The sequence below is a fragment of the Callithrix jacchus genome, chromosome 10 (genome assembly GCF_049354715.1).
Source record: "Callithrix jacchus isolate 240 chromosome 10, calJac240_pri, whole genome shotgun sequence".
NCBI classification, from domain to species: domain Eukaryota; kingdom Metazoa; phylum Chordata; class Mammalia; order Primates; family Cebidae; genus Callithrix; species Callithrix jacchus.
The window spans coordinates 97,003,186-97,016,714 of record NC_133511.1 but is presented as its reverse complement, the minus strand read 5'-3'; the positions used below and the strand labels follow the sequence as shown (position 1 = coordinate 97,016,714).

The 13,529-nt window shown below is 32.9% G+C and overlaps 1 protein-coding gene across 9 annotated transcripts in view; it reads right to left on the bottom strand.

Moving 5' to 3' along the window:
- The window catches only part of ELP4 (elongator acetyltransferase complex subunit 4), a 274,144-nt gene that overhangs the window by 149,523 nt on the left and 111,092 nt on the right, over positions 1-13,529 (bottom strand). For all 9 annotated transcript variants that reach the window (XM_009007873.5, XM_002755140.6, XM_078340783.1 and 6 more), the window contains 2 exons: positions 9,487-9,571; positions 3,984-4,172 (listed from right to left, as the gene is read on the bottom strand). In XM_009007873.5, the coding sequence (XP_009006121.1) occupies positions 3,984-4,172; positions 9,487-9,571 (274 nt within the window). The remainder of the gene's footprint in view (positions 1-3,983; positions 4,173-9,486; positions 9,572-13,529) is intronic.

Genomic DNA, 13,529 nt, shown 5'->3' with positions numbered 1-13,529 from the left:
CATACACTACTTTTCTGTTCCATCCTATCTTTTACATTGTTGTAAAAGTTCCATGAGAATAGGAACCTTTTTTGCCTTGTTTGCTACTGTACCCCTATGGGTGCCTAGAACAGGGTCTGCTCTATTTGTTAAATAGGTGGATAAGCTAAATTACCCATAGTCATTCAATCACCATTTAAACCTTAATTTATAATCTCCAGAAGTGACACTGGTCATAGTGGACAGGAAGCTGATGTATAATGCTGAAAGAATCTTGTTACAACATGGTGAGGCTACCAATATTTGGATGGCCAACTGGCTTTATCTATGCCTCCTGGTCTGTCTCAGGCCTAACCTGTGAGAAGATCTTGTCAGTGTCTGTCATAAAACAAGGCAGCTGGAGATTTCTATTGCTTTGATAGACTTTTATACCTTATATTTTTTAGCCTGATCTCTGTTCAAATTCTCAGTTTTGGAAATCTGTTTAAGTAATGATAGTGAAATGATAACTGCTAACATATACTGAATGCCTACTATGTGCCAGCACTGTGTAAGTAGATATTATTAATCCTCTTAATTGGCTACTTTTTGCTCCATTTTCACAGATGAAGCTGAGGCTGAAAAAATTAAGCCTTGACTAAGACTATGCAACTAGTTGGATCTAAGAACCCAGGCTCTTTTTACCATTTAATGCTACTTTGTATACAGTCTGTTTCTAAATTTTGGCTCTAGTATCTCTATTGAACATCTAGCATAGCACAGTGGTTAAGAATATGGTAATAGGAGGTAGACTACTTAGGTCTAAATTCTGCCACTCATTAGCTGTGTGATCCTGGGAAAAGATAATGACAGTGCCAACCATATAAGTTATTATGAGAATAAATGAGTTAATATTTGAAAAGCATTTAGGACTTCAACTGGCCCACAGTAATCACCATGTAACCTTTTATTACATAAACTCACAGTCCACTGGTTATATGTATTTGTATGTCTCTGATTATCTTTCTAAGCATACTGCTTGCAATTCTTACTCTCTTTCCTTAGTCAAAAAACTGATTTTTCTTGACAGACTTTAAAAGTTATTAAGTTTTCTCTCCTATTTATATAATAATGCATTTGAACAAATGTAAGCTTTTTTTTTTTGAGACAGAGTTTTGCCCTTGTTGCCCAGGCTGGAGTGCAATGGAGTGAACTTGGCTCACTGCAACCTCCGTCTTCCATGTTTAAGCAGTTCTCCTGCCTCAGCCTCCTGAGTAGCTGGGATTACAGGCATGCAACACTACGCCCAGCTAACTTCGTATTTTTAGTAGAGATGAGGTTTCTCTGGTCAGGGTGGTCTTGAACTCCCGACCTCAGGTGATCTGCCCGCCTTGGCCTCCATATTTTCTACTAAACATTTTCAGATCAAACCAAATATATGATCACACATCATGTTCAAAGGACAAGGGAAAATTTATTTGTTTTTTATAACTCAAATGATATTAGGGCCAGGAGACTACTATATGATAGTTTTGCAAAACTGTCTAGGGATGAGAGATTGAAAAATGTTAGAAGGTTGTGCAGTTTTTAAAAAAAGACAGTCTCTGTTTTGAGGAAGATGTCTTCTTTCTTGGTCAAACTATATAACTTTATACTCATTACCAAAATCTGACCCTCTATTTTGCTATGTCTATTTCAAAGGAGTCTCTTTACTGCTATGTTAAGAAGCATAAATTTGATCTCTCTCTCTCTCTTCCAGTTATACAGTGGCTTAAATATATCTGTAAAGTATTAAAGTTAAAATATTGTTTCAGGTTCAGACATCCAGATCACTACATTATTCATTCATTATTTAATCAGTCGTCTAGATAGGTTGAGTTGAGGTCATCTGATAGTATCTGCTGTTCCCTTAAACAGAGGCTACAGAATTTACTGTCACAGAAATCTACAAAAGGAGTTTCTTCTTTATGTAATAAAGATGCTTACCAATAATATGGCTTTAAAAAAGTGTTTTCTTTTTCTTGTAGAGGCCCCTTTAGAATAAATTTTAAAGTTACATATATATATATTTTTTTTTCATGATTGTTTTTCTTTGCAATGATGCAAGAGGAAGCACATTTTCATCTTTTTTCTCTCTTGTCTAGAATAGAACTTTTCGTTTAATCTTTTGTATATGTTAATTTATCAAATATTTTACAATAATAATTTTCTCTTTAAAAATGTGGAATAATTACAATGTTGGCCGAGAACTAACTTTTTTTTCCTAATAGAAACTTAGTGTCATCAAAGGTAGTTAATAATTCAGGACACAGGATATAGTGTGACGGGGGAAATAGTTTAAATTTAGAGTTAAACAGATCTGAGCTTGAACCAGGTTAAAATGTATAATAGATATGAGATATTGGAGAATCATTTAACTTCAGTTTAGCTGTCTTTACAATTGACATCACAGCTATCAAGGTTTGAAGTCAGGGAAGGACTCTGGTCTGCTACTTATTAACAGGGTGATCCTATGGAAACAGAGGTTAAAAACTACCTGTTTCACAGGGTAGCAGTGATGATTCAACAACATAATGCTTGTAAATGCATGTAGTACATGCCTAATCAAGAGTTGTAGTAATAGCACAATAGTAGTAGTATTTCCACCAGTATCTGATGACTGTTTCATGTTTATTTATCATAAAAATAAAAAAGCTCACCATGTCTAACCAAACTATTATTCGAGTACTAACTTTATAATAACTTAACAATGAAAGCAATACAAGTATGTGTGAAATGTCTAGCATAATGAGACAAAGGAGTTTCCTTATGATATTTCTACAATTGTAAGCTAATAATAATAATAATAATAATAATTAAGGTTCAGACATAATGTATAAAAAAGCCTTCAAGGAAACTGAGTTATCCTCTTCTGACTATATAAATAAATAAATTCTACTGACCAAGGAGATCAAATTCACTTCTTTTAAAATTTAATTTTATATTGTGTAGAGATGGGGTCTTGCTATGTTACCCAGGCTGAACTTCTGGCCTCAAGTCATCCTTCTGCCTCGGGCTTCCAAAGTGCTGGGATTACAGGTGTGAGGCACTGCATCTAGCCAAATTCACTTTTCATCTGCCACACTTTTCAGTCATATGTGCTATGTAACTAAATGGCATTTTAATAAATTTGCTACTTGCAGGTAGGATCTGGGTGTGTTAGACAGAGATACTAAAATTACATGACTTTATAATAAAGACTCAATATTAATTTAATTAACATGTATCGAATATCCAGAAAAAGTCTAGGTACTGTGTTAAGAATTTTAATCCACGAAGATGGGAAGAAAAAAGAAGAATTTTAAAAACACATTTAATATTATATTATTACCATAAAGCCTATGAAGTATAAGTATTTGGCCCTCCCTCTGTGGAGACTACAATGTAGTAGATACATAAGATTATATATAAAATCACATGTTTGAGGCAGACAATATGTACTTAAGTAAACAATACTAATATTAACATACACTTTATATAAGAATAGTAATTAAAGAAACCAGAAGGTGATTCAGAACAAGAACTAAAACTACGGAAAAAATTCAAATGAAAATACATTGATTCATTAGTAAAAGAGAAAAACTATAAAATGTTTAGAGGGAAACAGAAGAAAAAGACCTTAAAGAGGGCAAAGACTGTCAAGATTGGAGGTGTGAGGGAGGTAAACCACTAAACCATTAAAAAAAAGGTATAAGTTGAACTTCATCAATATTGAAAACTTTAGCTCTTCAAAAGACACTGCTAATGGAAAAAGCAAGTCATAGGCTGGAGGAAAATTATTACCTAGTTAAAATATCAAAGAATTTTACAAATTGATAGAGACTATCAATAGAAAATGGACAAGACAGACCAAAGACAAGCAAATTGCCAGAAAGCACATGAAAAGATGGTCAACATCATTAGATATCATGGAAATACAAATTCAAAGCACAATATCATACTATATAACCATGAGTTATGAAAAAGTAGTTCTGGAAAGTTCTTACTTGGATCAGATGTGTTGGCATTGTGATGATGCAGGCTGAAAGAGAGGTTCTCAGAAGTCCACGGAGAACATAGAGGAACTTGGTAAGGTTGTGACCGCTGTCTCCATTTTCTGTACAGCAAATATCATCTCCCCATAAAGGTGAGCCAAGATTCTGAATTCCTATTCTTAAAATGTTTTTCTGTTTTTTCTAAAAGAAAGTGGGATAAAAGCAAACATAAAGTTTTGCTAATCAATAGAATACCTTTTTTTAATCTGTCAGTTCTTATCTTTATAACATCAGGGAGATAATGTCAATAGATGTGTTAAAAATTTTTATGTACTATTAGTAAATAAAGCAATATAAATGAAACCATATAGATTACAAGATTAAAAAATAACAATTTTTTGTTTTACTTTTAAAAAATCTAAAGAGCATCAAAAGCCTTAAGCTTTAAATCGTATCTAAACTTTAACAATAACAACTCTAAGGATTGTTATTCTTAGCAACTTAAAATATATATCAAATCACAGATAATAACAATAAACTCTAAACTAGAATACTTGCAAGCCCATTCTCAGTATTAGAAAATTTTGTCTTTCAGTAAACTATAAAGTGTTCAGTATTTCTCATTTGATTTTATCTTACATACTGCCTGATCTTTTCTTTGAAAAAAGCTTAAATATGACTTTCTGGTTTTATATTTTACATTTGCCTCTGGTTTTTCTTCTTGAAGCTGTTGTTAACATAATAATTTAGGTTCAACATCTTTCATAAAATTTAACAGGTGAACAGTTAGTACTTGAACCTACTGAAATTAAGGTAACAATAAGTGACTATATTTCTTGGGAAAAGAACATTTAAAAACCATTATTAATAAAACTGTGAATAAATCTCTGTGAATAAATGTTTAACAACAGACGTGTTTATAATAAATTCTACTGTTTGAATTACTGTAAATTAGAAAATGTAAATGCTTTCCTTAGACATTCAGTAAAATTTCAGGGCAAAAGAAGGAGGTGTTAACACAACCTGGCATGTGCAAATAATTGAAAAATCATTATTAGAATTGATAGAAAAAGTAAAATGGGTCTTACAGCCATAATTTGGACCACTGTTACTTCATATGTGATTTCTGATGAAACAAGATCCTAAAATGTATCACTTGCTATTGCTATAAAATACCACTAATAAAATTTATTAGCCAACAAGTTACTGTCCAACACAATATATTATTTCCCTGATATTACAAATGAAAATTGAATTTGCGTATTCCTTTCCAAGCAGAATTTACTGACCATGGAAAGGAAGAAAAATGTGTAAAACATGAAAATGTTAGAAGATGAAAGCCTAAAGGAACAGAAACTAGTAAATGAAAAAGAGAGAATTATAGTCAGGACTATGTAACAAAAGCAGATGTATGATTCTGACAAGACACACACATTACTTAGGCCTTAGTTTTTTCTGTCTTTTCTTTCTTCTTCTTCTTCTTTTTTTTTTTTTTTTTTTGAGACAGGGTCTTGCTCTTTCATCCCGATGCAGTGCAGTGACATTACTATAGCTCATGGTAGTCTTAAACTCCTGGGCTCAAGTGATCTTCCCACCTCCTCCAGAGTATCTGGGACTACAGGCATGTGCCACCACACCAAGCTAATTTTTCTTTCTTTTTTTTTTTTTTTTTTGTAGAGCCAGGGTCTTGCTAAGTTGCCTAGGCTGGCCTTAAACTCCTGGACTAAAGCAGTCCTTCTGCCTCAGTCTCCCAAAGTATTTGGATTACAGTTGTGAGCCACTGTGTTCAGACAGGTTTTTCATTTTAAAATTAAAAAGAGAGGCTGAGGCCGGGCGCGGTGGCTCACACCTGTAATCCCAGCACTTTGGGAGGCCGAGGCGGGTGGATCACGAGGTCAAGAGATCGAGACCATCCTGGTCAACATGGTGAAACCCCGTCTCTACTAAAAATACAAAAAATTAGCTGGGCATGGTGGTGCATGCCTGTAATCCCAGCTACTCGGGAGGCTGAGGGAGGAGAATTGCCTGAACCCAGGAGGCAGAGGTTGCGGTGAGCTGAGATCGCACCATTGCACTCCAGCTTGGGTAACAAGAGCGAAACTCCGTCTCAAAAAAAAAAAAAAAAAAGAGAGGCTGAGCTTACACTTGTAATCCCAGCACTTCAGGAGGCTGGAGCAGGCACATCACCTAAGATCAAGAGATTGAGACCAGCCTGGCCAACATAGTAAAACCCTGCCTCTACTAAAAGTACAAAAATCAGCCAGGTGAGGTGGTGGGCACCTGTAGTCTCAGCTACTTGGAAGATTAAGGCAGGAAAATTCCTTGAACCTGGGAGGCGGAGGTTGTGTCACTGCACTCCAGCCTGGGTGACACAGTGAGACTCCATTTCCAGAAATAAAATTAAAAAAAATAATAATAGATAAATAAATAAAAGGAGAGAAGATAACATTGTCGTTCTATGATTCAATATAGTTGAAGGCATATAATGGCCTCGATAAGACTACAAGAATAAAATTATAGAAAAAAGGAATTTAGAATAAGCACATTAGAAAGAAACCTCCTAACTCTTAGGGAACTAAAACATGATTGCACTATGTAGGCAGCCAGTCCAATTTTTAAAATGATTGTGTTATAGTTATGATAGACAACCACCTAAGACATCCTATGTTATCATCCTCAATGGTCCACAAAAATTGTTTTCTTTTTATTTCTGCCTTACTTGAATGAAATGAAGTAATAAGATGTACGAGGGCTTAGGTTAGAAGTATAAATACATTTCTGGTGAATTAGTATATCTGTGAAATATGATGAGTTATTCTTTTTTCTTTATTATTTAAAATCTTAGAATTTAAGTAAAATGGCAAGAATTTAAAGGTCATTTTGCTATCTCTAAATGTGTTATCTCATGATAACAAACAAGTTAGATTTCCAACAGGAAGAGCACTCTAGAAAAAGGGAGAGAGAAATGTACAAAAAAAAAAAATCTAGATATTAGAATGAAACATGAAGGTAACAGAAGAGCAGCATAATGTTGTTCCCTGTCAGCATTTCAGAAACTTAAGATCAACGGTATTTTAATCCACTGTCCCATGATCTATTATTGTATTAAAAAGTACCTGATAAGAGTTTATAACAAAAATGCTGTTAGGCATGAAATCAGGAGCACTACAGAGGTTTATGATTCTGACAGACACACTGATATATGTATATCAAGGGAATGAAAATAATTAAGCCAAAAAATGAATGAGGGATAAAGTATTTAAGTAAGGTGGGTACCCACACAACAGAATATAATTGAGCATAATACTTCATTTATATTTAAAAAAATGGTAATTGCAAAAGCAAAGATTGAATTAGAAATCTCTTGTGTCCTTTAGGACATATAATTCCTTTGCTATGCCATATAATAATGGGGCATACTGTGTGGCATAAGATTAAAAAAATAAAAGCTGTACAATAAATACTTTTATTCCTATGAGAACATCCAAAATATTTAATCTGGTATTCTAAGTAAAATCCATGTTAAAATTTCATTTTTATCATGTATTTCTAAGATATTTAAAAGTAACAACTTAAATGAAATTATGACCACAATTTGTAAATGTCTGTACTCTAATTATCTCTACAGATGAGCTATATGACTTTACTTACTACCGAAACTAATTATAAGGTAGTAAACGATATTCTGTTCCTTAGAGTCTCTTCTATATGTTGTCTCAAATTAGTTGTTTATTTGAAAACACAGTGTTAAAAAAAAATAAAAATTTTCTTTTAAAATGTAAGATTTATTTGAATGTCAGAACATTATTTTTGACTTAGGAGTAATATTTTTTGAAGTAGTACCTTGTAGGTGCCTTTCTGTGGCTTTTCTAACCCATCTAAAATTTCTGACACAGACATAGACTAAGTAATTTATCAAACAGTACAATCTATAAAGATATGGAATTTATTATATTTTAGTTTCATAACATATTTTTATAATAACTTCTTGGTATATTTTAATTTAAAAACAGTTTTGGTATTCACTATGGAAATGTCTACCTGAAACCTCTTTAATCTTTATAAAAGTCAGTAATTACAAAATCTCTGGTTCAGAAAGCCAAATCAGCTCATTTGTTGTCTATAAATTTTTGTGAAAAAAAAACTGTTTCTTGAAAATAGTGGTGTTTTCATAGTCGAATAAACAACTAAGAAAACAAATGTTTCATTCTATTCCTATACTAGCTTACTTATTAAGGATTCTTAAGATAGATGTGTGTGTGTGTGTGTGTGTGTGTGTGTATGTTGCTATTGCCTTTGCTTCTGGGATTCTATAAAATTTCTTGCTCTTAGAAAATGTGTCATCATCCTGCAGGAGCAGCAGCTCTGCACACTGTATCATAGAAACTGTTATGACATGCCTGTTTCCATAGTTACCACAGCAAGTGGGGAGAGGTGTCTGTCAGGGACCAATTTACCTCTCCAGACAAGCACTGGCACCAAAGGAAAGGCACAGTACCCATAAATCTTAGGTAGAGCCAAAAATGGAGCAACACTGAGCAAAATAAAATTATATTAAATACCAAAAGCCATTAAAAAATTATGACATACATGAAAAGCCACCTATAAATAAATGTCTGTACTTTACCACACACACATAGGTATTTTCAACCTGCTATTAAACTGGCAACCAAAACAAATTTAAAAATAATTTATTTTGCCATGGAAAAACTTAAAATATAATAATAAATTTTACAAGAATATTTAAAAATCCATGAATTAAGCATAAATGTAGCTGATAATACCAAAAATAAGACTTTTAGCTTCTTTGTCTTCTTCAATAAAAATAATGGTGCTTCAGAAATACTTCTGCTAAAATAATACAAATGTAATGCAAATCATTTAGTAGCAAAAGCAATTAAAATCACTGAGGAAGAATTTTGAAAGGCATGATATGTAGAAATAAAATCATTTTATTTAAGTTAAACTAACCAGAATGTCTTTAGTAGTGAAAATTTGGAGGAAGTTTTTAAAATTAGAGCTACAGAAAAACTGTTGTTATAAAATATTTAATATGGCAAATAAAAATGTATTTTTTATTCAATAAAAAAAGCATAATACAATAAAATCTTAAGATAATTCTTAGTCATAAGGTAATTTGAAATTAAGGCCCGAATGACAGAAACATGAACAGTTTAAATAGAAAAGAACAAGCCTTGCAGATTTAAAACTAATTCTCAAAATGTGGCTACTTAAGCCCAAATGCTACAAATGCATATTTAAAAATGATGTTGATAATGCATATGCATTTCTTATGTGCCTCCACTGAGGACTTAGCTGAAACACTAAATACACAATAAAAGTCAAACTAAGGATGTTTGTGCTCTGCTTATTTACATGTTCTATGCTTGAAAACAGCTTGTTCACTGTTTATTATTCTAAAACCTTCTAGGTTGCTCCCCTACCCCCGCACCCGAGAGAATGTGAAAACAACATAACAGGAATGATTATAAAAGACTTTGAAGCTATTTAATACCTGGGGATTGGATCCATCAAATCCTTCCTCATAAATGATGTTCTGGATAAACTGAAGCAGCTTTATGTAGCCATGGGTCAAAGAACTGTTGGTAGGAAGTGGTTCAAATACACAAATGGGTTATTACACAGGAAGTATAAAATCTATGCTAGAACATTAACTAAATAATTAAAAGGTATACATTTGTTAGATTACTTAAGAATGAGTCAAAATAGTATTATATAATCCTAAAATATGAAGTCAATACATACAGGGAATAAGTTACAATGCTCTATAATAACTTGCTCAGTGTTCTTGACATCATGGGAAGATAAATATCTGTGGAGAGTAAGATGACTTAATTATGTCAGGCTTCGTTACCTCCAAGAAAATTAATGATTTAATGAAGCAACCTAAAAGAAGAAGCCGCTATAGTTTTTCAGGAGTAATCATACATCATTAACACATAGTTAATGAACTGCTATGCCAAGTACACCTGAATCAATGTCCTGATCACCTGAGCTCATCTTCCATCAAAGTTAATTTTCTTAGAACAAACTTCTAAAATAATAGTAATTTTAAAACTTGATCTTCTAAGACACATGGAGAAAAGTGAATATAATCTTCACTTCCTTTGTTAAAAGAAGACAATAAATGGACGAATTTAAGAAGAAAACCAAATTTACTTCCCATAGGAACACTAGCATTAATGCTATTGTTTTTTTTTTGTTTTTTTTTGCCAATCAGTTTGAGCTTATAAGGTTGCTCAGGTTAGCCTTGAACTCATGACCTCGCCTTCGCAAGTGCCACAACCTCCGGCCGGAGCCACTTTGGACCCCGCATTAATGCTATTGTTTTAAAATATTTTACAAGTGCTATGAAATATCTCAAAGAAAATTTAGTAAGCATGAGGAAAATCTGCTTTACATTAACTTAAGTTAAGATCCTGCATAATGGACAATCCGTATGCTATGACTGAACATTAATGTCATGATAATGAGGTTCTGGAGCATAGCAATTCCATAGACACTGAAGTGCCTAATGTGGTAAAAGCTGTGGGTGACCTTAAAATTATACAAGTATTTACTTTACTGTGATTCTAAGTAAGCAATTATATAGGCAGAAGAAACCCTAAAGAAAGAATGAAATATAATTTGAAGCATGAATGCAGCAGTATAGAATATAAAATGTTAAGAAATACAGCAGATTGCTTAGTGTGTAAAATCAATGGTAGGTGGTTCAGGAAAAATATATGTACATCTCTATGAACATGTAATTGAACAGCCACCATAAACCCAAAAGTGTCTATCTTGCAAAACCAAAACAAACAAAAAGAATGCTGTTCTGTAAAAAACAAATACAGCTTCAGATAATGAAGGATTTGGTTGTCTGGCTATTTCTCATACAGTTATTTCTCCATTTTCAGTGAAAATACTGTAGATTACATAGACACATTTTTTTCATGAGTAGGAAACATGTTTAAAAATATTCTGTAAGGGCAATTTCATGACTATTTCATATTTTAACACACATTTGTCTAGGCTAGCTCAATTTTTCAGAACATAGTGCTGCTATCTGAATACAGTAGATTCAATTCTAATCTGGATCAATTCATCTTGCAAAAGGGGTAAAATCTGCAAGCTTTCAGTTTATGAAATGAATTCCAGCCAACCATCTGAGAATGTCACCATGGGTTATAGAAGAGTGGATCAAAAATATAGCCAATGCATTCTAATCCACTAATAATTGTTATGCCGGACTGAGCCAGCTATATCACATAATAATTCTACCCCAAACCATTATTAGTTCATATAATAATAGGGGATCATGCAATATTTGTCTTTCTGCGTTAGGCTTATTTCATTTACCATAATGTCCTTCAGTTTTATCCATGTCGTCACAAACGATAAGATTTCTGTCTGAAGGCTAAAAGTCCATTGTTTGTGTGTATACCACATTTTCTTTATCCATTCATCTTATGAACACTTAGGATGATTCCATATGTTGATTATTGTAAATAATGGTACAGTAAACACAGGAGTGTAAATATCTCTTCAACATACTGATCTTATTTCCTTTAGATATACAGTCATGTGCTGCAAAGGGATGTTTTGGTCAATTATGGCCTATGTATACAACAATCATCCCATAAGATTATAATAGAGTTGAAAAATTCCCATCATCTAATGATGTTGTAACTAATTACTCATGTTTATGGCAATGCTGGTAAACAAATGGTCCTAAAAAGTATAGCACAGAACAATTATGTATGATACATAATAATTATACATGACTATTTTACTGGCTTATGTATTTATTATACTATACTTTTTATTGTTAGAGAGTACTCCTTTTACTTATTAAAAAAAAAGAAGCTAACTATAAGATAGACTCAGGCAGGTCCTTCAGGAGGTATTCCTGAAGAAGGTACTATTATCACAAGAGATGACAGCTGTATGTGTTGTTACTGTCCCTGAAGACCTTCCAGTGGGACAGGATGTGGCGAAGGAAGACAGTGATATTGATGATCATGACCCTACATAAGCCTAGACTAATGTGTGTGTTTGTGTCTTAGGTTTTAACAAAAAATTTTTAAAGTAAAAAAATTTAAAAAAGCATATAGAATAAGAATATAAAGAAATAATATTTTAGTACAATTGTATAAAGTGTGTTTTAAGCTGTTGTCATAAGATTTAAAGTTTTAAAAAATATAAAAGTTTATAAATTAAACATGTTTCAGAAGCTAAGGTTAATTTCTTATTGAAGAAAGTAAAATATTTTTAATAAATTTAGTGCAGCCTAAGTGTACAGTGTATAAAGTCTACAGTAGCATACAGTAGTATGTTAGGCCTTCACATTCACTCACTTCTCCCTCACTGACTCACCCAAAGCAACTTCCAGTCCTGTAAGCTCCATTCTTGGTAAGTGCCTTATACAGGTGTACCACCTTTTATCTTTTAGACTGTATTTTTTACTGAACGCTTTTTATGTTTAGAAACACAAATACTTGTATTACAATCACCTAGAGTATTCAGTCCAGGAACACGCTGTATAAGTTTGTAGCTTCAGCCCAAGAGACTGTACTATAGAACCTAGGTAGGTAAACTGTATTATGTAGACTTGTGTAATTATACTCTATGATGTTTGTACAATGATGAAATTGCCCAATAATGTATTTCTCAGAATATATTTCCATTTATAAATGTAAAATGACTGAATGCTCAGAATTGGGGTTGTTGGATATGGTGGTTCTGTTTTTTATTTTTAAGGAATCTCTCTATAGTTTTCTGCAATGGCTGTACTAATTTATGTTCCCACCAACAGTATAAAAGGGTTCCTTTTTCTCATATCATCTCTAACACTTATCTTCTGTCTTTTTGATAACAGTCATTATAACAGGTGTGAGATGATATCTCATTGTGTTTTTAATGTACATTTTGCTGATGATAAATAATGCTGATCACTTTTTCATATACCTGTTGGCCATCCGTATGGTTTCTTTTGAGAAATGTCTATTTTGATCCTTATCCCTTTTTAATTGGGTTGTTTTCATGCTACTGTGTTGTTTGAGTTCCTTAATATATTGAATATGAACGCTTTTATTACATATATGGTTTGCAAATATTTCTCCCCATTCCCTAGGTTATTTCCTCATTCTGTTGATTGTTACCACTGTTGTACAGAGTAAGAGGGGTTCTTTGATATGAGAATAAAAAGGAAGATGCAAAGCCAATATTTCTTTATTTCTTTATTTTTTCTTTTTTGAGATAAAGTTTTGCTTTTGTTGCCCAGGCTGGAGTGCAATGGTGCAATCTCGGCTCACTGCAACCTCCGTCCCCTGCGTTCATGCAATTCTCCTCCCTCAGCCTCCTGAGTAGCTGGGATTACAGGCATGTTGCCACCATGCCCAACTATTCTATCATCAACAATGCTTAAAACTTTGTAAGTAATAAGGTAAATTCCCCTAATTAGATTTCTAGAAATATAAACTTGTTGGTAACAGAATAAAGTGAAATAAATCAATACATTTAGGTATATCAGTTGTGAATTATAGCTTTTTCAAT